Source organism: Gossypium hirsutum, chromosome A09 (genome assembly GCF_007990345.1).
Source record: "Gossypium hirsutum isolate 1008001.06 chromosome A09, Gossypium_hirsutum_v2.1, whole genome shotgun sequence".
Lineage (NCBI taxonomy): Eukaryota > Viridiplantae > Streptophyta > Magnoliopsida > Malvales > Malvaceae > Gossypium > Gossypium hirsutum.
Window position 1 is genome coordinate 82,931,871 of NC_053432.1, and position 23,741 is coordinate 82,955,611.

General features: G+C 33.2%; 2 protein-coding genes, 1 long non-coding RNA gene, 1 other non-coding gene and 1 pseudogene across 4 annotated transcripts; 2 read left to right on the forward strand and 3 right to left on the reverse strand.

Annotated features, from left to right (window-relative positions):
* The first annotated feature begins 6,436 nt into the window (after positions 1-6,436).
* On the forward strand, positions 6,437-8,044 carry LOC107928574 (CBL-interacting serine/threonine-protein kinase 7). The gene has a single exon (XM_041077253.1). The coding sequence runs from the start codon at positions 6,519-6,521 to the stop codon at positions 7,893-7,895; it is 1,377 nt and encodes a 458-aa protein (XP_040933187.1). The 5' UTR covers positions 6,437-6,518; the 3' UTR covers positions 7,896-8,044.
* Positions 8,045-8,317: 273 nt separating this feature from the next.
* Positions 8,318-11,206, reverse strand: LOC107928573 (pentatricopeptide repeat-containing protein At3g23020-like; annotated as a pseudogene).
* Positions 11,207-12,262: 1,056 nt separating this feature from the next.
* TRNAL-AAG (transfer RNA leucine (anticodon AAG)) lies at positions 12,263-12,343 on the reverse strand. The gene has a single exon. It is a non-coding gene; the product is annotated as a tRNA-Leu (tRNA).
* Positions 12,344-13,483: 1,140 nt separating this feature from the next.
* Positions 13,484-14,771, forward strand: LOC121206358 (uncharacterized). Its single transcript, XR_005901428.1, has 2 exons — positions 13,484-14,349; positions 14,432-14,771. It is a non-coding gene; the product is annotated as an uncharacterized lncRNA (long non-coding RNA).
* A 138-nt stretch (positions 14,772-14,909) lies between these two features.
* Positions 14,910-22,242, reverse strand: LOC107928568 (acylamino-acid-releasing enzyme). Its single transcript, XM_016859825.2, has 18 exons — positions 21,992-22,242; positions 20,950-21,125; positions 20,531-20,840; positions 20,046-20,267; positions 19,729-19,947; positions 19,542-19,610; positions 18,588-18,726; positions 18,120-18,271; positions 17,950-18,032; positions 17,735-17,856; positions 17,569-17,647; positions 16,977-17,148; positions 16,571-16,631; positions 16,336-16,458; positions 16,018-16,215; positions 15,711-15,779; positions 15,314-15,390; positions 14,910-15,188 (listed from the first exon to the last, which is right to left on the reverse strand). The coding sequence occupies exons 1-18, from the start codon at positions 22,147-22,149 to the stop codon at positions 15,125-15,127; spliced, it is 2,493 nt and encodes an 830-aa protein (XP_016715314.2). The 5' UTR covers positions 22,150-22,242; the 3' UTR covers positions 14,910-15,124.
* Between the last annotated feature and the right edge of the window lie 1,499 nt (positions 22,243-23,741).

Consider the following 23,741-nt stretch of genomic DNA (forward strand, 5'->3'; position numbering starts at 1 on the left):
CAGATAACCACTCCCGGTTAGGGGACATATGATAGGTACAACCCGAATCCAATATCCACTCATCTGAATGGAACGACGATGATGATGCAACCAGTGATAGTTCAGAGTCACTGGTATCATGCTTTGCAACACAAGCATCTACAGCAGCTTTTCCCTTATTCTTCAGCTTTGGACAATTTTTCTTCCAGTGGTCTTTCTCATGACAAAAGGCACATTCATCTTTCCCGAGTCTGGACTTTGACTTTGATCTCCTTTTCTGAGTTTTCTTCTGAGTGTATGAACGACCTCAGACTACTAAAGCTTCTGTATCTCTGATTAAGTTTTTCTGTTTGTCATTCTTTCTTTGTTCATAACTGTATAAGGCCGCACAGACTTTGCTCAGAGATATATCACTCCTATCATGAAGTAGAGAGTAGTTTCTAGGAACTCAAACTCCTCAGGAAGTGACCCCAACAGCATCAAAGCCAAATATTCATCTTTGAATGTCTCATCCGTATTTAGCAAATCAGTGACTAACTGATTAAATTTGGTGATGTGATCATTCATTGTGGTACTTGGGACGTAAGTGAAGCGAAACAGTCTTTTCTTCAAGTGGAGCTTATTTTGACTGTTTTTCTTCAAAAAAATTTCTTCAAGTGCTACCCACAATTTATTTGCAGAAGTCTCCTTTGAAAAAACATACCTCTGCTCTCGAGAAAGGCATGATCGAATTGTGCCAAATGTAAACCGATTGATCGCCTTCTAATCTTTCTCCTGTACATCATCTGGTTTCTCTTCATCAATGGCAATGTTTAGACCTTGCTGAAAAAGGGCATCTAGAACCTCACTTTGCCACATACCAAAATGGCCCGTGCCATCAAAGACCTCCACGGCCAATCTTGCATTTGCAATTGTCGGTCTTGTCCACATGAACGATGTTGAAGCTCCTAAACCGATCGTTTTCTCCATAATCTTTCAATATACCTAAGGAAATCTTTTCTGATGTGGAAGATCAGTTTAAACTGCAACCACAGATCATACTCCGATTAACCTTCGGCTGTGATACCACTTGTTGTTCCAATAGGGTCGGAAGCGTGTAAATTATTGTACTAAAAAATCACACAAAGTTCAATTCCCAGGGAAGAGAGGTGGATCACAAGGATCTCCTAAATACCAAGTCTTTCCTTAGTCAGAATATCCCTTCTATAGTAATTTAATAACACAATTAAATACTACTATTATACCCTCAAATATTGAAAGAAAAATAGGACAAGAAAGAACACAAGAGTTTTAACGAGGTTCGGTAAATTATACCTATGTCCTCGGGCACTAACACCAAATGATAACTTTACTATCTCCAAAATATTACAAACAAATAGAATTCTTTAAGAATTCTTAAATGGGAGAAGAGAGAAAACTAAGAGAGAAAGATTGGTTGGGATGATTGAAATGAGAAATGAGAAGGCCTGTTTATAGTTGAGGTTCAAGGACCAAACAATAAATAGCCCATTATCTCTCCCATGCCACTTTTTCAAAGTCAACTTTAGGTTGCTAAACTTGCACCACTTTGTATTGTTTGCCATTAATGTTGTCTCCCATTAATGTTAACAAATAGTGCGTATCACTACTAAGCAATTATGTTTTTCATCAGTTGCTTGAATTTGAATAGTTTCTTTACTATCTATCAAGATTTTATACAATTTAAAGCCCATCTAAAATACTTCATATCTCCCGTCATGGTCACTGAGCAACACTAAACATTCCTTATGAACAGGTTGTGGGTTTTATTATTATTATTATTATTTTGATTTTTTGTATTTCATAATTATTAAAGAGATAATTGTTTTAATGTCATTTATTGAGGATTTCATTTAATATAGGTTATATAATGATTAATTTATTTCTTTTGTAATAATAGAAAGATTAAAATATAATTTATCCAAAAAAAATTTGGTTTTTTTTTACAGTAGGTTTTTTTTTGGATGAATTTTGGTAAGTGTTATTGAGTGGAAAGAAAAATGGAATGATGGAAAATTGAAATAGTAGAAAATTTGAATAATAGAAAACAATTATTTTTCTTTCCAAAAGGGTGCTCGGTAGGAGTGATGGAAAAATAGAAAGGAAATTATTTATTTTTTACCTCTATTGTTTGGCAGAGTTGCAAAATGAGATGAAAGAAAATAGAAAAATTGGAACATGCATAAATTTGAACTAACATACACATCTCTCTCATTTTCTCTCCTTTTATCATTTCAAATTGGAAAAATTAGTTTTTATGTATTAGTATGGAAAATTATCATCTCTTATTTTCTTTCCTGTCACTTTTCTTCTCTACCAAACACACTCAAAATTTATTTTTCTTTCCATCCCTCCACTTTTCCATCCAACCAAGCACACCCCAAAAGCGGCGGCAAAGTCTGTAGTTATAGTTTTAGTAAATGTAATTTTTAGTGCTTTTTAGTTGTTTCTTTTAATTTTGTTTTCGAAAAGTTTCAATTTTGGGAAGTTTAGGAGGAGGTTATGCCAATGTAACATCTATCGATTTAGTTTTGCCAACCGATTTTGTGCATCATCAATGTTGAGGAGCCTTTTGGGGACCTTCGACATTGTTGTTGTTAACTAGAGCTTATTATGGCACAATAATGGCATGGCTAGGATGCTATTAATAGCGGTTGATCATAATGGTGCATTTCCAATAACTTTTTGGCACCTCTAATTTAGCACTCCTTGCTATATATCTCTCTCCTCCATCGAGGTTTTTATGATAGCAACAACATGCAAGTATTAGAACAACGAGAATAGGTGGTTCTGAATGACGTTTTTATTTTGGTTTTCTTTGATTTGGTACCTTTTACTAGTTGTACTTAATGGTTGTCGTTTAATGGATTGTGTTGTCAATAAAGTTATACTTTATACCGTGTTGGTTTTAATTATAATTTTTCGAGAATATATTATTTTGTGATTGTACTGTAGAGCAATTATATTAAGTTTTAATTTTATTTGATTTGATGTAATTAATTGAATCCCTTGCTAATTAATTTTTCTATACATAACAATGAATATATTTAGATAACTTTATGCATCTAATTTTGCAAGGTATATTCTTTATTATTAAGTCCTTAATTTTCAATTGATTGCTCAAACGATAATAATTATTTGGCGAAGCTACTTAGAAAACCATTCAACTAATTATTTTCTTTAAGCCCTGTACTTTATTATATACAAATAAACTCAAACCGTATCCCAAATCAACTCTTCATTTATAGCAAAAGTTCATTTAGATATAATAATAGCATAATAATTTTATGTGAATAAAGTTTTAAGGATTTTTAGCTTTATTATTTTTAGGTTTAAATTTTATTTGTGAATATTTTATATTATATATTATAAAGAAAGCCTAATTTTGACACAATCTTATAAATATAGAAGCTATTTACTAAATCATATTTTAAATTTTTTGTATAAATCATTTGTTCTAATTCGAGATTCATTTTAAAGTTATAAATAGAATTAACATTGCAAATAATATATTCGGACAATTATCATCAGAATAAATTATTATAAAACACATTATGGGACTTATCTATATATAATTTATAAAGAGTATTAAAACTAAAACTTAAGATGTTAAATTTTCTGGATCCTCAATTTTATGGTTAAATCAAATCCTGATTGATAAAATATCATAATTTTAAAAATTAGATCAATGATAAAATTGATCAAACTCTTAATTTTCGGTTTCAATTGTTGATTCAATTTTTCTTTTTGTCTTGATTCAACCAATTCACTCAAAAATAAATTCAATTTATTGTCTAAATCGATGAACACAATTAATTTTCAATTCAACTGATTCAAATCTAATCAGATCCAATAACCATGCAAATGCATTTAATATTGAATAAAAAAGTAATCTCCATTAAGTAAATGACAAGTTTTATGTCTCCCAATAAATTCGAGGAAGATTCATCATACGAAAATGACAGTCGATATTTTGGTTTGAAACTTGCAAAGTAATGCAAACTGGGGCGAGCTGTTGGCAACGGCGTGCATACCGTGAGGCGGTGATTCTAAGAAAGAACCACATAAACGCTTTGTAGAACAGCCTATTTGAAAAGGTGGCTCACCCTTATCAACACGTCTTTATGATTTTTTTGACTACCATTTTATCCACAACTTGCAAAGGAAAAAAGAAATTTTTTGAACCTTCAACGAAGATCTTATCATGTTAGAAAAAAGAAATATTAGTGACGGCGAATTAATTATACACAATTTTAATCACATGGTTTATAAACATATATCACTATCAATTACATCTAAGTAGGTGTTTCTGACTCAAATTAATTTCGAATATTATTTTCAAAATTTTATTAAATTGATTAGTCAGATTAATTGGATTAGTAATCGATTGAGGATATCAATTCAAAATAAGGGTTGGACTGATCGATTCACGAACTGGTATAAATTAGTTGAACTGAGCTAAAAAATTAATTAAATTGAATTTTTATAATTTTAATAATTTATTCAATTGAACCATGAATCGATGGTCTAGTAGTTATAAAATATTAATTTCGAATCAAATTTATGTATGATATTAATATTATATATAAATACTTTAGATTTCTCAAAACAGGAGTGTTAAATTTTACAAAAAGAAGAATTATTCTTATTGATAAAGGTTTAACACAAATTCATCTAAAACTGCTGCGTATTACTTTTATTTATTATTTAAGATATATAATATGAAAACGAATTGGATTGAGTTTAACAACTCATATTTTAAATGAATTTAATTTTCATGATTAAAATTTATTATTTTAAGTATAATATTTTTTATTTAAACTGTTGAAGTTTTAAGTTGAGGCAACTAACCCAACTCTTAAACAAATTTAATAAGATTAATGCTTAAATTTTAGGTGCGAATATACTTGATTATAACACTATTTTGATGGAAATTAAAGTCTCCTCTGGAGACATTAAAAATAATGTATTAAAAAAGATAAGTAAGTTAGGGTTAATGACTTAATGGTGATTGGGCAAATTTCATTTTCTAAATGGTAGATGGGTGATATTTTATATAATTTAGATATTATCTTTCGATGGTGGTGAACGTCGGTACATGGAAATTTTGACATTTAATTAAGGTAGATTTTAAGTGTTAGTGGAAGTACTTTTCATTACCAATCTTTTTTTCACATATCAATTTGGCCTTCTTTTAGAGCTTTTATTCTTCTTTGATCTTGACTACTCCACTTTGAGAGAAGCAAATTTTATTGAATTAAGTAAAGAAAAAATAATCAATTTATTTTACTTTTTTCTCTCAATTTCATTTTTCCCCTTTGGTTACATGTAAGCTCGTGAGCACCCATTTTAATTATAGGAATAATTATATTAAATCAAAATATAAAGACTAAATAGTCTAGATTTTTGATAAATTAATTATTTTATTTTATTTCAAAAATTAACAAAAAAATGAAGAAAATATTAATTAAAAGTTTTTTTTGCAATTCATCTGTTTTCTTTTTTTTTTTGGCAAGAACAATTCATTTATTATTATTAGAGGAAGTCACATCATCTAAACATGTATTATTTCAAAATTTAAATTTTTTAACAAAATAAAAAAAATATGTACCTAAATAATAGACTAAAACGTAAACAAATATTTCCTTAAATAGTGAATTAATAAAAAAGTCAATGGAATTTGGTGATTAATCAACACTACCGTTCGTTATTAATTAAGGCAAAAACATTGGTTATTATTAACGCAAAAACGAGTAACACAAAACCCTTTTATGAATTATTTGCTTATTTTTTTAAGTGAATAAATAAAATAAATATCATTTAAATAATTAAAATAAATATAACAATTTTATTTTTAATCAAGTCATTAGATTTATATTTACTACACCCATATTATATATGATTGGTTTAACAAATGATAACATCTTAGAGTTTATATTTGTTGTAATCACAATAAAATTAGTAAAATTAAGGGAAAAAAAGGTGAGAAAATAAGAAATTAAATCCGACTGTAATTAATTCATTAAATTTATAATAGAAAAAGTGTTGTTCTTCAATTCAAATTTGATTTGAAGAAATTCTATTTTTATTTGATTTATAACTAATTCTAATCCTTTCATAATTTCCTTTATAGTATAAAAAATTGGTGAAAATTTATATTTAAAAAATATAAAATTGATTTAAAATTTAAAATTTTAAAAATAAAATAAGAAATTTAATGAGAATTATCCAAACCAAATCAAAGTAAATAAGACCGGATTTACATATATGTATGTAAATCTTTAATAATATTTTGTTAAAAACTAACCTGAAATAAATAATAAAAAAGAAGTCAAAAAAAGAACAAATAAGGGTAATTAAGGAAAAGCGAAATAAAAGAAATCCCACATCAAGGCGGACAGTCAGGAGCCGACCTTCTCTTATTCGTCCACAGTTATATATAAGCCAATTCACTCCACCTGTAAACCTTGTGGAACTCTCCCTTTTGGCTTCAACCTCTCTTTTCTACGCTACAAGTAACCATGCCATCAGGGGCTCCGCCGCCCCTACCACCGCCACCATATACGCCTTCACAACAACCTCCACCACCAGTACTATCACCACCACCGATAAGAATCACCCGAACCAAAACACCCACCGGCGGCATACTTTTAGGCAAGTATCAATTGGGTCGTATGTTGGGACAAGGAAGCTTTGCCAAAGTTCACGAAGCGACTTCAATCGACGACGGAAACACCGTCGTGGCGATCAAGGTTATAGACAAGACCAAAACCGTGGATGCCGCCATGGAACCGAGGATAATCAGTGAGGTTTCCGCCATGCGCCGGCTACAACATCACCCAAACATTCTTAAAATCCACGAAGTTATGGCTACAAAAACGAAGATCTACCTCGTCATGGAACTGGCAACCGGCGGTGAACTTTTCGGTAAATTGTTAAACCGTGGCCGGTTAAGCGAAGGAACTGCGCGTAGGTACTTTACCCAACTCGTCTCCGCCCTTCATTTCTGTCACCAAAACGGCGTCGCCCACCGTGATATGAAGCCACAAAATGTTTTGTTGGACAAAAATGGGAACGTCAAAGTTTCCGACTTTGGTCTCTCGGCTCTACCGGAGCAACTACACGACGGGCTTTTACATACGGCTTGTGGTACACCGGCTTATACGGCTCCTGAGGTTGCTCGGAGTAAACCGTACGAGGGTTCTAAAGCCGATGCTTGGTCTTGTGGGGTGATATTATTTGTTATGTTGGCCGGTTATTTACCCTTTGATGATCATAATTTGATAGGTATGTATAAAAAGATTGCTCGTAGGGAATACAAGTTTCCAAAATGGATATCAAAGCAAACAAGAGCTATAATATGGCAGCTTTTGGATCCTAACCCAGATACTAGAATGACCTTGGATAAGGTAATGGAAACTTCATGGATTAAGAAAGCATTATCTACGTATCGATCATCACACAAGGAGAACGAGAGTTTATTACATGGGAGGAAATTAAAGCATGAGATGATTTGTAATGGAGTTAATGCTTTTGATATAATATCTTTGTCTTCAGGGTTGGATTTGTCTGGTCTTTTTGAAGGAGGTAATGATGACATTAGGAAGGAGAAGAGGTATACTACTTCAATGGAGGTTGATGAGGTTATGGAGAGGGTTATGGAGGCTGGGGAGAGAATGGGGTATAGGGTGGAGAAAGGGAAAAGAGGGGTTTTGGGATTGGGGAAAGGGAAGGTGGTGTTGACGGTGGAGGTGGTCGAGATTGCTGAATTGTTTGTTTTGGTGGAGGTTAAGGTGGTGGAAGGTACGGTGGAGTTTGATGAAGGGCAATGGTTGAATTTAGAAACTGGCCTTGGAGACCTATTTGTTTCTTGGGATGATCATATCGTGGGTGATTGATTTTTGTTTTTGTAATTTACAAGAAGTTTCTTTCTTTTCTTTCCTTTTAATTTTTTGGTCAATTATTTAGGAGTGGTGGGGTTTATTTCAGTATTTAATCAATGTAAATGATCAATTTTATAGTGATATTTAGTAGTTTCTTTTATAAATCCTCCAGAATATTGGATTCAATTCTTGAAGAAAGAAAAAAGTTGAAAATATATAGAGTTTGATGTGAATGAGATATTTTTGGTTACAAATACTGTTTATACACAGGTGAATCTCAGGTTGAGATCTTATATCTCATGAACATATCTGCAATTAATGGTAACAACTTGTGAAAATAGATTATATAAGTCACCAAAATCTCACATTCATATGAATGTAAGTATGGGGTTTTTTAAAACAAAATATAAATCAGTCAACACACAAGCTGATATTTCATCGAATCTTGCATTCATATGAAAAAAAACACAACTTGATTTACATAATAATGCAGCCTAATTAGTTCAAGTTATATAACATAACTTGCCACGGACTACCAGCTATACATTTGTGAGGCCGCCTTTGATTGAAGTTGTCTATGAGACCATCTCTAGGCTATACACTGATCGAGATAATCTAAGCATAGTCATCATCATCTTCATCTTCATCCATTCCAACCACTGAGAAGAGGGTTGCCATCCATGCTGGCAAACCACTCTGAGCATCCCTCTTCCTTGAAACTTGCAGCCTGTTAACAGCACTCTTCGGAACTCCGCATTTCACGAGAATGGATCATAGTGATTTGAATGTACTATCGTCAGGTTGAATACAAGCATTCACCATTTCTTTAAAAAGTCTAACTGCTTCCCTGAATCTCCCATCCATGGCGTACAATCCGAGCACGTTGTTGTAACTCAACAAATCAGTTAGAAGTCCCAGTTCTCTCATCTGTCTAGCTATATGAGTGGCTTCTTCAAACCTCCCGTTTCTTTTATACATACATAGCATCATTGCATATGTAAATTCGTTAGCATCTCCGTTTTGCTTCAAGTTATCGAAAATCGCTTCGGCTTGCGTAACCATAGAACGCTCACTGTAGAGATCGATCATACAATTTGACGAATACACATCAGGGCGGAAGCCTGACGACTGGAGAAGCATGTAAACTTCCTGTGCTTCTTTCAAATAACCAACTTTCGTATAAAGCTTAATCAATGAGTTGTAAATAACAGCATTTCCAGGCAATCCAGCACTTTTCATTTCATTAACGTACCTCGTAGCTTCTTTAACACTCCCAATATCAGCAAAAGCATTTATCAATACGCCATAGACGACAACATCAGGCTCCACCTTAGACTGAACCATCTCATTTTATACTCCTTCAGCCATTCCCAATCCTCCCAATTTCACAAAACTTGATATCACAGCACAATATGGGATGCAATCACTTACAAGTCCAGCTTCTTGCATCTTCTTCAAGTAGCCTTTTGCCACGTGTGGTAAGTCCGCACTCGTCAAAATCTGTATGAGAGAACTATAACTGCATTTATCCGGAACTACACCATGACTCTGCATGCTATCAAATAGCCGGCATGCTTTATCGTAACTCTTCCCTATTCCGTAGGCTTTAATCATTACATTAAACTCGAGGACAGTAAGCCTCTTCATTTCTTGGCAACACAAGAAAATATTTTCAGCTTCGGAAACATGTCCCCTCTCCCCAAAGGCATCAATGTTGGCAGAGTAGCCCTCTGAACTCATATTCCCTGCAAGGTGAAACCTCCTAAACCATAACCATGACTTCTCGAGCATCCCAGCTTCTATGTACATTCTGGTAAGAGCAGATTGTGTATATTCATCAATTTCAAGATGTCTTTCATCCATTTCGTGTATGAGCTCTTCCGCTTCGCTAACCATTTGCCTTATCGAGTATGCATACAAGAGGGTGCGGTAACTAACAAGATCTGGTTCAAGGCAGGCCTCCTTCATCTTTGCAAAGTAACCTGCTGCCATCTTTATATTATCATACTTAGCATGAAGGGATATGAGAATATTATATGTTCTTGTGTCAGGTAGGCACCGAACCTCCTCCATCTTCTTCATCAGTGAAGCCACTTCTTTCAACTGTCCGTGGTTACCACAAATGTGAATCATAGTATTAAAAGTAACAGTAGTTGGAACAATCCCTTCTCTAAGCATGATTTCGAATGTTTCAGAAGCCTCTCGAATCTGCCCTGCCTTGCCATATGTATCTATCAAAGTATTATATGTATACGAGCTTAAATGTGAATCACTTCCCACTGCACTGGATGTTCACTTCCTTCACGCCTCAAAGATCCATTCAATGACCACTTCTTGAAAAACTCCTCAGCTTTTTGAAACTCGCCGGCTTTCTTATACAACTGCACGACGATCCCCATAGTTACCTCATCAGGCTCAATCCCTTGCTTATTCATCCTCCCAAGCCAACAAAGAGCTTGTTGCTTCATCCCACCTTTACTGTAAACATCAATCAAAGTACCATAAGTAGAATTAATAGGCTCAACCCCTCTAAAGCTCATCTCATTCCATAACTTCTCAACATAACCCCATTTATGAGCTTTACCAAGAATTCTAAACATAATGTTATAATGAATTACATTCAACTCATAACATCGTTTTCTCTTAAACCACTCAAAAATCTCTAAAGCCCTGCCCCAATTTGGTTGTTCCTTCAAAATTATACTCCTTTCCTTGTTACTTAACTTTTCAGCCCATGGCTTTAGTGCCTCATCCAAATCCTTAACGTTCTCCAAAGCTCCCAAAATCGCTGGAATACAACCTCCATAAGAAACCCGTTTCGTCGAACACTTGGCGTGCATTTTATCCACCAAAATTTTCCCATTAACCACACCAAAATTTCCTCTATTATTCGCAAGCCTGAAACTTTCCCTCGATTTTTCTCTCCTTTCTCTATCTGGGTTTTTCTCCAAAGTCTGGTTGCTTGACTCAGCCTGATTATCAAGACTCTGTTTTCGACCTCCATTGAATTTCTTGGTTCCTCCTCCATTGGGAGTCTCGAGAAGCCTTTGATGCTTGGTTTTGGTGACGGGTTCGAGTTTTTCTATAGGAGAAAGTGAAACTGAAAGTGAAGCTCCATTGATGTTGGGCAGTGAAGTTTTGGTAGAGCATAAAATGTTGAAGCAACTGGTATCAAGCTGGATTTTTACAAACATTTCTGTAATGGGAAAATCCGTGAAAATTGAAGTGATGAATCGAGAATTTTAGTACCAGAAGCTATATAACATGTTTGTGTGGGTAATGGGTTTAGGATTTGGTTGTAAAAACATGAATGAAGGTTTTGCTGTTAAAACGATATTCAATTGCTGCAGCATCCTTGACTTGGCTATTTTAGATATCTAAATGGGTTTTACGGCGTCGTTTCATTTCCCCTTCATTTTTAACTGAGACAAGTATTTACTACTAACCACATTTTAATATTTTTCTGTCAACATACATAAAATATTCTCTCGAGTCTATAAATAAATATTTATTTCAACCATTTTAATAAACAAGACTCTATATATTTTTTTAATTTTAAACAATATTATTATTTTAAAATTTTAATTAAAATATTTTAAAATTTACGGATCAATTTAAAATCTAAATGATAGTACAATTCATATTCAAAGAAAATTACGTATATATGTATTTATAAATTGATCCATATATTTTAAATGTATTCTATGTTAATTTTGGATGACTATTTATCAATACAGGAATAGCTTGATTGATATACTACTTAATTAGAAAATTTAAAGTTTATAGACTAATTAATCCAAATAATAGTTTAAGGACAATTGTTGTAATTAACCCAACATCTACAACGACAGGTAGATTAATAAAAAGAACTAGATTATATGATAGAAACAATTTATTGTGAAGTTCATGGAACAATTTTAAATTTGAATGATAAATTTGAAAATGTTTGTTGCAATTAACCCTAAAAAGTTGCATAATTAGAATAACTTGGATAATTTGTGGACCTTGATGATTTTTTATCGCCTAATTTGACGGTTAAATAGATGGAATAACTCTTTTGATTGGACCCAATTAGAATGTTTGAAGACCAATTAATTAAATAATAGTTCAAGGATGATTGTTGGAATTAACCCAACATCTACCATGACATGAAGATTAATAAAAGAACTTGATTGATATGACACATGAAATTTCTTGGAACAATTTAAATTTTGAACATAATTTTAAAACATTTGTTGTAATTAACCCTAAAAAGTTACAGAATTAGAAGAAATTGGGTAATTTAAGTACCTTTGTAACAATTAAGCCTGTTTGAGAATGGATAAAATTTAAGTACTTTGTAGCAATGAATCCTGTTTAAGGAGAACTTTTATTTAAAATATTGTTGAGAGTGGGCTTTGAACCCACGCCCTTTCGGACCGGAACCTTAATCTGGCGCCTTAGACCAACTCGGCTATCTCAACAGTTTGTTCGGTAAGTTGAAACGTTTAATATTTATTAGAAGTAGTTTATGCAAGAATTTTATATATTTATCAAAGGAATAAAGTAAGAGTGAGCAATTGTATTTTTTAAAATATATAGTTATTTTTAAGGATTAATAGACCTAAATAATCTTAATTTTTTTTATCATTTGAGTTTTTTTAATATTTTCTTTAACTAAAATGGTATGAGTACACTTTAACTAGTCCAAATATTTACAATAGAGGTTACGTTTATAAATTCTATCACATGAAAATTATATATTTAGAATATAAATGTTTGTTTAAAAATAATAAACAATAAATAATAAAATGTATTATTTGAAATTAATTGATAATAACACATCAAATATGTAATATATTTAAAATGAAAAAATCAATTAAATGTTGAGTAAAACATGATGTAAACATGTAAATACATCAGATTAAGAATATTGAATTCATTACAATGATTTATTATGCCGTCGAGTTAACTTGTGACATTAGCTTAATCAACAACATTATCAATATATAAATTAAAATAGGCCATTAAGGGGTAGATGTTAGCTATGAATTTTAAATCTACTCCATAGTCAGAACGATGATCGAACCCTTAACATTAATTAAGGTAGGAGATCTCTTGTCATCTTACCTAACTTTCGAGATTTATTTTTTTAATACAATAGAAATTATATACGTAAAAATTGAAAGAATGATTAGGTATAAAAACACTTTAATCGTAAAATATAATTTTATTTTACTTAATTTAAAAAAAATTATTTTATCTTTATTTGGTAATAATTCTAATTAGTTTTACATCAAAATATGCAAATTGCTTTAAAAAAAATCCAATTTTTTTTTAGTTTTGCTCAAACATAATATAATAATTTTAAAGAATTTTTAGTATATTAGCTTTTTCTTAATCTTAATCCTATTTTTGATAAATTATTTTTTTGATAAATTATTTTTTAATTTAACAGGAGGTGAGGGAGTGAGGTGGCAGGTGCCTTAAGGGGGTGAGTCAAGGTGAATACTGATGCAGCTTAAGGGGTGAGTCAAGGTGAATACTGATGCAGCTGTGTATGATGATTCGCCGGTTGCCGTGGTCAAAGACAATGTTGGACGATGGCTATGAGGGTTCTCATGTAAGGTAGGGGTTTGCCCTGTATTTGAAGCTGAACTATTAGGGGCCTTTGAGGGCCTTAAGCTAGTATGGGAGAATAGTTTGTCCTTGAAATGGATTGCAAGGAAGTACTTAATTTCTTGAATAGTTAAATTTTGGATTAAAGTTTGTTAGGGAAAATAGTGTAAGAAATATTTATATTGGAAGGAGGACTTTTGTGTGAATTATGTCTTGAGATAGAAGAATTGAATGGTAGATGGTATAACGAGTTTGGCTATAAGAATAACTACCGAATGGCGATGCATGATATTATGACGGTTGAAGTTTCTAACTCAATGTTAAAAGTTGGTTGATAATTTTTTATTATATTATGTTATTTAAATATATAAATTTCATTTTTACCTAAATTATTTAAATATACAATTAAAAAAAGCATTATAATAGTTGTTTTATTATTTTCTTGTCATTATTTTTAATCCAAATAATATTAATGATTTAATATATAATCTCATCTCTTACTAAAGGGAACCAAATACATGTATTTATGTTAAATTTAGAACAAGATTTCCTCACCAATGCTACCAGCACGGCATGGAACGTGTTTCCAACCTGCTATAAAACCAGTTTTCCATTTGCCATCCGAAAGGTCTCAAGCAACGTCCACGGCTTGCCGTTTTGGAGGCTCAAGGTTATTGTTTGATTTTTTGTCGGCGAAATCCTCGGCGTTGTAGATGACGGTGATGTAGAGAGAACAACTTGGGCAACAAGCGATTTCCTCGCCAATCTTTAGCTCTTCTTTTGTTATCTGAAAAAGGTCACCACAAGGGCATGGATATGTGTATGCCTGCAACTCCTCGTTCCACTGCATGTCCTCTATCTCCACATCGTCGTACGACATTGTTAGGTTTATCAAACCTGTAATTTGTTTGTTAGGTTGTCCTCTATTGATTTTTGTTTTTTTTTTTGGGCAGAAAAGGAGAGAAACTTTGGCGTCAGCCTATACACAAACGCCAAAAGCCAAAGCAAGGACGAACAGAGCTTTTTATGGCAGAGATTACTGAGTTGAGTCTCTTATAAAGGGGAAATCTTTAGGGTTTTCGTTTTGAATTTACATGGGCTTAAACTAAGTTATTCAAACTGCTTTGAACTTTGTAGAAGCAAGGCGAGAAAAGGAGAGATTTGAGGTTGTCGGGTACCAAGTATTTATAGACCTTGGACAATCCCTGCCCTGTCCTTAGCCATATGTGCGGATCCAAATCGGGTCAAACGGCTCCTTTTATAATTCGTTTTAAAGAAAGTTGAAAATTAGTACATCGGATTTTTCAGGGATTCAAATTTTGTGTGAATCTAAATAAATCTTGTAGGATTCGTGCCTCGACTCTTTTGCGAAAAAAATGAAGGGATAACAATGCATAGACAAGCTTGTGAAAATTTCGCAAGTCATCATCGTTAAAATTCGGAAACACGATCTAACATTATTTGCCGAATAAAATACGAATCCAACATAACAAATTCATATTTCCAAACATAACACAAAACGCAAGAATCTTTACATTATTGCATGTAGAGCAAGGGACAAATTAACCATCTCAGAGATTATTATGATGATTAAGTCCTTAATAACAAACATGTTTGGCCCTAGACGACATGAACCTTTTACCTTTTCATTTGCAATACTTTTTGAACCAAACACCAATGTTAAGAAAGCTCTCGAAGTCGGATTGCGGCCTGCAACAAAACAATCATGTATATATATATATTAGATATCAGCAGTATGACATTGTCGTTAGGTTTTGATGAGTGATTAAACTAAGCAAAATATCATAAGTTTCTTCATCATAGCAGGTGTTTACCTTTCAATTGCATGGATGTCATTAGGAAACAGGATAATTTTGGTCTCAACTCCTCGCTCCTTTAATGCCCGTGCATACTATGAGTTTCAAACAGCAATTGTCAGACGTGACTGGAGTTGGATCATGTCAACTTTCAGATCAGAAAAAGGATGTGTTCATGTGGGTGGGACTGTGAGTACAATAGTAGACAACACATATTGTAATCAAGTATCCTATGTTACCCGGATGCTTTTTCAAAATACATATATCCAACACATTCTAATCAAGTAGACACAATTGTATACCTATGTTAGACACATAAACCTATCTTACACTCACCTCCAAGTCTAAGTAACATAATTAAAAATGAATTAAATATCCATCATATTTCATGCTATAGAAATGAAAGTTATCGTACTTGCAATCCCCCAGAAACTGGGACACGAAGATCCTGAGCACCTAGAAGAAAGATGGTTGGAGCTTTAACCTGCAAAGACAACAAAAGACAAGACTTCATCTCATCTGATTGTTCACATGATAACCCTTTTTAAGGGAAGCAATGCAAGTTTTAGGGTACCACGCCATGTAATATACATGGATTGATTTTGCTTTATGTAATGCCAAGTCTGCACCAGTGCCAAAGCGTGAAGCATGAAGCTAACCAGTTTGATTGGCATCTCTGGTTCATGCATCATACTGGAAAATCAGTCTTTTGTCTAATGTACCTTAGAAATATGCAATATAGGAGACTTGCTGTAGAAGTGAGTTAAGTGTTCAGCTGAAGGTGCTTCAGTAAAGATAGTTTTTCCTTTTCTTCCGTAAGATTCCACATAACACCAGTCAGGAATATCTGTTGTGGCAACCATGGATGAAAGATTACAAACGGGATTCCGTGCGGCAGCTGCAACAAACTTATCCGGTGCCTGTAAAAGGTAAGAACAAGTTTCACAACCTCTCATCCTGTAATATCGAAAACCATAGATTTTCCCTTATACTAAATAGACACTACCACAAATTTATATTACTTTAATAGAAAGCCTAACCTGACCAATCAAGTGCGTAGTTAGAAAGCCACCATGCGAACCACCAAGAACAGTTATTTTAGATGGGTTGACAAGTCCTTTCTCAATGACATGATCTATAGCTGTGAGAACATCATTGACATCCTGCGCATGAGTCAATGAACGAAGGTTCATAATTTACATAACAATGATCCAAATAGTTACACCCAATATAATAAGTTAATGACTTGAGCACATGTATATCAAGACTAAGCACCTGAGACCCAATTTTCCCAGGAAGAGATTGCAATGCTTCCTCGCCAAATCCCAGTGAACCTCTGAAATAAATTAGCAATGTTGGATGAAGATAGAAGTTATGCCAGCCATTTTATGTAGATAAATCATAAAAAGCTATTTTAAAAAGGAAAATCCTTAATCATGTTAAAGCAAAGATCACAAAAGACCCATAAAGTATTTTACTGTTAGCTATAGGATGATGTGCTGTACTTGAAAACTATCAGCATGACATTCAACTCGATAAAGTACTTTGGGAAGCAAATATGAAATTAAAGCATCTTATAGAAGGAAAATTTAAGCAGTAATGTGAAAATGAAATGACAAGAAAAACCGGTTCCTATCTCAAGTTAAACTTTCTGAAGAAGTAAAGGTATACTTTCGCTCACCTATAATTTACAATTAATAAGCTGAAACCAAGTGAAGAAAGAAATGCCAATGACTTTGAGAAGCTTGACAAAGAGACGGAATGAGGCCCTCCATGGAGGACCACTATTAGCGGATCAGGTGCATTGTTTACCTTGGAAGATACAAATATCGCCTCAAAAGACCTAGTAGCTCCTGAACGAATTGAACATATTTCATCACCAAAACCTTTTTTTTTTCTTATTTTCATAATGGCAGTACCTCCTATACTAATCAGAGGCCAATGAACACCATAGCAAATAAAACATTAGTTTAGCCTTCAAATCATTCACAAATATATATACAACTAAAATAAGGGTAATTATTGCGAACATAAAATCATGTTTTTATCTTTTCCTTTATGGCTTTCAAAGAGGTTGAGGGAAGTTTTTTATGTCAGCTTTTAAGTTTTCGTTGAACTTTTTCCAGTAGTTGGCATCATCAGCTATCACAATGATAAAATATCGTAAAAAAGAAAAAGAAAAAGAAAAAGAAAAATATATACTGCTAAATGTTGTTATCAAAGCATGTTAAGATACAAAAATAACAGCATTGAGCCAAACTAGTTTGCAATACCTTTAGTCAAGCAATCAGAAACATCTTTCACTGGAATTTGCATGATACCAAACTGAAGATGTGAAAGCAGAGACGTAACCTGCACCATCAGATGTAAACATTAAAAGAAAAACCTTGGTATAAAAGAAATGCAGAATCAGATGAAACAAAAGCAAGCAAAATAAACCTTCTCTGAACATTTAAAAATGGGGCTTGAGACATTTAACCAATGCCAAGCAGTTGTATTAGTCGCTTTGTCCATAAGGCAGCCATATTTGATTTGAGGAACATCTATTGGGCTGCTACACACTTTGAGATGAGGAAAGAACAACTGCAAATTTCATTTCTCTTTGTTTGGGAAGGAAGGAGAGATTATTGGTTGAGAAAGAAAATTAATTTTACCAGCAATAATGTTGTCCCCGTCTAGTGTCAGAACATTCCATGAAAAACCTGAGTCAGCAGTGCTGATTCGTAATACTTCACCACTGTAATATGGTAATTACATCATCAAATAATGAAATAGAATATAAAAGTCTATGCACCTGACAAACTGACATATAACCAATAGTCACCTTAACACATTTACAGAAAGTATCACTTGACAGCTGCGCCAATAGGAAGATAAAATCATAGTGCATCCATCCGAAAGCCATGGCTTACTAAGAAAACTTGAACAGTAAAGCCCCGGAAACTGACCATCCTCGGCACAGTTCACAACAGGAATCTGCAAAGATTTAATAGAATAAACAGATTAACCTGTCACATGTAAACCTGAGAAAGTAGAGATTAAAAACAAGATATGGTAGCAGCATGTATATATTCCCACAAAAGGATCATAATAATGACCCAATTTGGTTTTCTTATATACCAAAACAGTAGTCAGCAGTAGAGGAAAGAAAGCAGCAACTAGAGGGAATGGGAATTGGGGATTTAGTATGGTTTTTTCTCCCCCCAAAGAACCCCAAATGAATCTCATAAATTGCATGCTCTAAACTGACCTCATCACCTTAAACTTAAGCAGTGAAATGTAGAGAGCTTACCACATCAATTATCTTTGTAGATGAGCATAGCTTGCCATCAGTAGGCCAATTAATTCGGTGAAGAGAATCAGTTGCAGAGTGCGCTCCAGAGTCCACTGAGGCTTTTGCAGACAGAAACACAAGGAACTTCCCATCTGGGCTGGGGGAAATGAAACATAACACACATATAAGGAGGAAGCTCCAAAGATGTAGACTGTATGTAAAAAGAGGCCCTCTTTAAACATTTAGCAGCTGCTAAATACAGGTTCCAGTTAATTAAGCCATATTGATGGAAGATTTTCATGGGAAATATGCAATTCTAGACAGTCATACAAAGACTTCCACGCAAAGATTTACATTGCATTCGCTGAAAAGAAGCAACAAACAAAGACGTTCAACCAAGATATGGTACTCCACATATAACAGAGCCTCATATGTGCTATAACAAGAAAAGATGGAGAGAAAACTCTTCTTTCCTATCTTGACTAGTAAAACAAGGAAACAAATATTATACCGTTAGACAGCTACCAAGCAATTAGAAGAAGAGAAATTGAAAGTTTAACAGCAATGAATTATTTTACAAACTCGTGCATGAAGAAACTGATTTGAACTTTACCCAGGCTAATTACAGAAGAGGAACTGAAATAAAGGCGGGTAAAAGAACTCATGTTTTACATCAAGAAATTTATTTGAACTAAACAAATGCAACAAAGATATGACGTAGTTGGATGAACAAAAGTTTTCTAAACCTTGTAAAGACAACAATCAAGTCTTCTCCCACATCACAGTGTAGACATAAATTGTTTGCTAAAAAGGAACTTCAAGAGGCACTCAGCAGTTTGTTCAGCTATCATCTACAAGATTTGAGGAAAAGAACACAAAAAGAGGAGCTGGGGAATTCTGAAAAAGGATTAGAGACTACCATATGCTTCGGGCACAAGCCCAAAAAGTGAGGGTAAGAGTTAAATAGCATACCTGAATTGTGGAAAGAATGCACTACTTATGCTTTGTGTTAAGTTGACAACAGTCAATTCCTCCATTGATCTGTCTCCAGAAAATTATGTATTGTGATTAAAGGTAGCACATTCAAGTTCCAACATGAAAACATATGAATGAAGAAAATGCTGAGATTAAAAGCAATTTAGTGAAGCAAGCAACCCACTTGAGATCTGACTCAGCAGCTTCTGACTTATAAAGTGGAACCTTCACCGCATATAATGCACAGGGCCTGTTATAGCAGTATTTTATACCAAGTTTTCTCAGATTTGCTGACCACCCCACGAAAACCAAATATTGGTCGATGCCTTCCACTGGTGGAGCCCAAACGACCTGTCCTACACTCAAAGACTTTGCAATTCCTTTAACAGCATGTACCTTGCCACTGTGATATGGAGGGAAGTTTAGTGAGGGTTCTTCCACCGCACAAAAGCTCTGTGCCATAGCATTGATTAAAATAGAAAACCATATGTGAAATGAAACCTGTTAAGATTTATCACAAAGAGTGCAGGCTGCCTTTTTCCTGCATAGCATTCCCCCCATTCTTCCTCCCAATCCCCTTGACCTTTCCAGCTCATGCATTCTTTATCTTTTGCAGCACCTTGCTTGTAACCCTGACAATCAAACGAAGGCTTGCAGGGAGATGGTTCCTCAGCAACATAAGCAATAAGAGATTCATCAGAGTTCCAAGATATTCCCTCGAACCTATACCATTAAGAAAGATTTCAACTTTGCTAAGTTTGCTGGGATAATAGCTACCGATAAAGTTACTTATAACAATCCTGTAGCAGCTGCAAATGCTACTACAACCAGGCAATGATGCTCTTATGAGCAGTTCTAGAGTTTCTACCATATTTACATTGATGAAGGTGAAAGTTCAACTTAAGTTACTTAAACCATTCACTTCTGGATCAATGACTATGTTAACATAGTGTGCAAAACTGTATCATCAGAGAGAAGAAATTTACCAGCCATCAGCATACACTGAGCCATGAGTGGATTGAGGAATCCAGAACTCCTTCTCCAACCGAGATGAACTCCATATTTCAAATTGTGTGGGAGATTCATTTTCAGGATTTCTAATCACAAGAAGCTTGGAACCTGATGGTGAAGGAATATTTATAGACACTCCTGTCATCTCAACAGGAAATGGTGCCCATTGGAAGTTTACATTATTGTTACTTTCTTTCAAAATACTAGTTGACAACATAAACTTTCTTCTCTTGTTTGCCAAAAGATTCGGTTGGCTAATTGAAAACATTACTTGGGAGCCTATTCCTGCAGCAAAAAATTTCAAAAAACAGCATTGGGATCAGCGATAGCATTTTGGTTTTAAATAAAAAGAGGAACACAAAAGAGAATGATGAAGAAACGTTAGCCTTCCTACCACTTTCAGACTTAAAAACCCATGCCTTGTCGATGCTAGAGATATTAGTAAACTCTTGAAGTAATTTACACTGGGAAGCATATTCTTCCTCGGTAGCTTCATCTAGCCCCACTGGCAATTCCTTCACTGTACCAGCTTTAGAAGAATCCATGGCCAAAATAGCTGGTAGATTTTTTCTACATGTAGGATGAAAAAGAAAATAGTCAAGGAAAGTTCCAACAGAAAACTAAGCAGAAATATGCTTCACATTCCCACTAAGAAATTTGATATTCATCAATCAGGTTTCAGAAAGCACAGCAAACAACATAGTCTCGAAAATATTATTAAGCCAGAACGATAGATCCAACGAAGTAATGCGAGCAAAAGATGCAACAGAGCTTGGATGTAAAACACTTAAAACTACAAATATGACTTAAATTCGTTTTTGAGTAATCTTATTACTTTAAATTCACTAAACGCTAATCAGCCATCATAGTTCCACGATGACACAATACATATTCTCTAGTTTTGTACTTTGTTCCAGCCAAGATATTGCCTAATGCTTGTACGACTCCACTCCAGATTAAAATCACAAACAAGTGTGTCCTAGAAACAGGGATAGGCTAGCAAATCTGAAATGATTTCAATTCAAAAGGTACCAAGAAGATTCCTGATACTGTGCATGAATTAAGTTGAATATTTTGCAATCATTCTTTGCATTAAGTTTGAACTATAGTACTATACCACTTCTAAATAGCACAGGTCAATAGTCAAGCAAATCTGAATACCCAAAATCGATTATTTCAAGATATTGACCCTGATTATACATTCCAAAGACGCTATAATCATCCCATCAATCAAGAAATGAAGAATACAACTATTTTGTATCGAAAAACAGTTGACCCCCAAAACTAATATTTAAACTTGACAGCTCGCTCCAAACAGTATCGAACAGGCAAAAAGGAAGCTAAACAAAAGAAACCCATCAACCGGTTTACCATCAAAACAACAAAAAAAACTATCTCTTTTCCAAAAAAGGGAAAAATGTACAGAAAGAGCTTACACGTAGTGAGAAATGGGAGTGGAGCTGAAGAGTGAGAGACGAGGTTGAGAAGAGAAAAATAAAGGAGAGAATCGAGGAGAAGCTGCTAATGTCCCTGACCAACTAGAGATTTTGTTGCTGATACTGGTGAAGGATGCTAATGGTAAGGTCCTACTCATTTCAAGATTCCTAACTTCGACATTTCTTTATTTTATCCGCCAATTATTAATTACAATTAAGTCTGAATATGGTTAAAAAAAAAAGAAGAAAAGCAGCCAAGTGGATGCCCCCTCCACAAAAGGATAAAAACATCCATCCCAAGAAACTAAGTAACAAGTAACAACCTTGTAAATTGAAATTGTACTCACGGATTAGTCTAGGATGAAATCGAGTCAAATCCAACATAACTTTAGAGTTGAATCGATTTCACTCAAATTATTGTTAGAGTTAAATTATTTGTTTAGAATATTTTTAAAATTTTAATTTTTTTATATATTCTTTAGATTTTTTTAAATTATTAACATTTTTAAAATATAAAATATTGAATTTTTATGAATATTTTAAAGTTTAAAAATTATTTTAAATTTTGGTTGAGAATGATTAATTTGTTCATTTTAAAAATTGATAAAAATTAAAGGGTTATTTACATTTATTCAAATTATTTGAGTTACTCGAATTATAAAATTTAACTCAATTCAAATTTAAAACTTGTATAACTTGAAATTTGAAAAAAAAATAATTTTTTTGAATTGAATCAAGTTTTATCCACCTCTAATTATCCCAACTCTTATCGGGATTAAGATAAACTTATTTATAGAATTCACATTAATTATGTTAAAGATTAGTTTTTTCATATAAAATTTTATATTATATAATTAAATAAAAATTTTAAATAATTTAATAATACTTTGTAACTTTTAAGGCTAAATGATCAATATATAAATTTACTAATAATTTAAAAATTTTAGATATAACTTATGTAATTTAATTTAGTTTATTTATATAATCACATCCTTAACCGGTGATATTAACAATTTCAAATTCAAAATTTGGCCAACATCCTTTTGCTATAAGTAAATTTTTGAAAAGATAAACTATTAAATATTAAATGTGTTATATTATTATAACGAGAATTAAACTTCAATTACATAATTAAAAAATAAAATAAACAACTATCACATCAAATCTCATGTATGTAACTAGCCTTTGTTTCGTAAACATGACTTGACCACAGACTATTAAATTCTTTGTCTGTGATTGGCTTTACCGATTTGATGTTAGTTGGGCAGTGTCTGTTCATTATGTAATGGATAAAGAAAAAGCCCACAAGCCCATCATCTTAAGCCTGTATCAATCAAGGAACATCTCTAATGCATTAACAGAGACGATGGTTAAATGAAAATTTTTCGTTTTCAGTCCTTGTCAAATATTAATAATTCAGGTTAACTTTTTAGATTTTAGTCCTTTGGATGGCATTAAAATAGTAAAATTACACTTTACCTCCTAAAAATATAAAATTTTTAAAGATATAAATTATTAAAATGATGAAATTATATTTTTTATTATCGTAAAAATATATAATTTAATTCTGACCCCTCTAAAAAAATTTTAACCTCGCCCCATAAAATTTTCAAATTTCACCTCTTAAAATTTTATTACAAAATTTCAAACTTCATCAAATCAATTAAACCCTAAATTCTACCATTTAATTTTTTTTTCCCTGGTCCTGTGTTATTATGAATGATGAAATGATGACGGCTTTCGTGCTCCA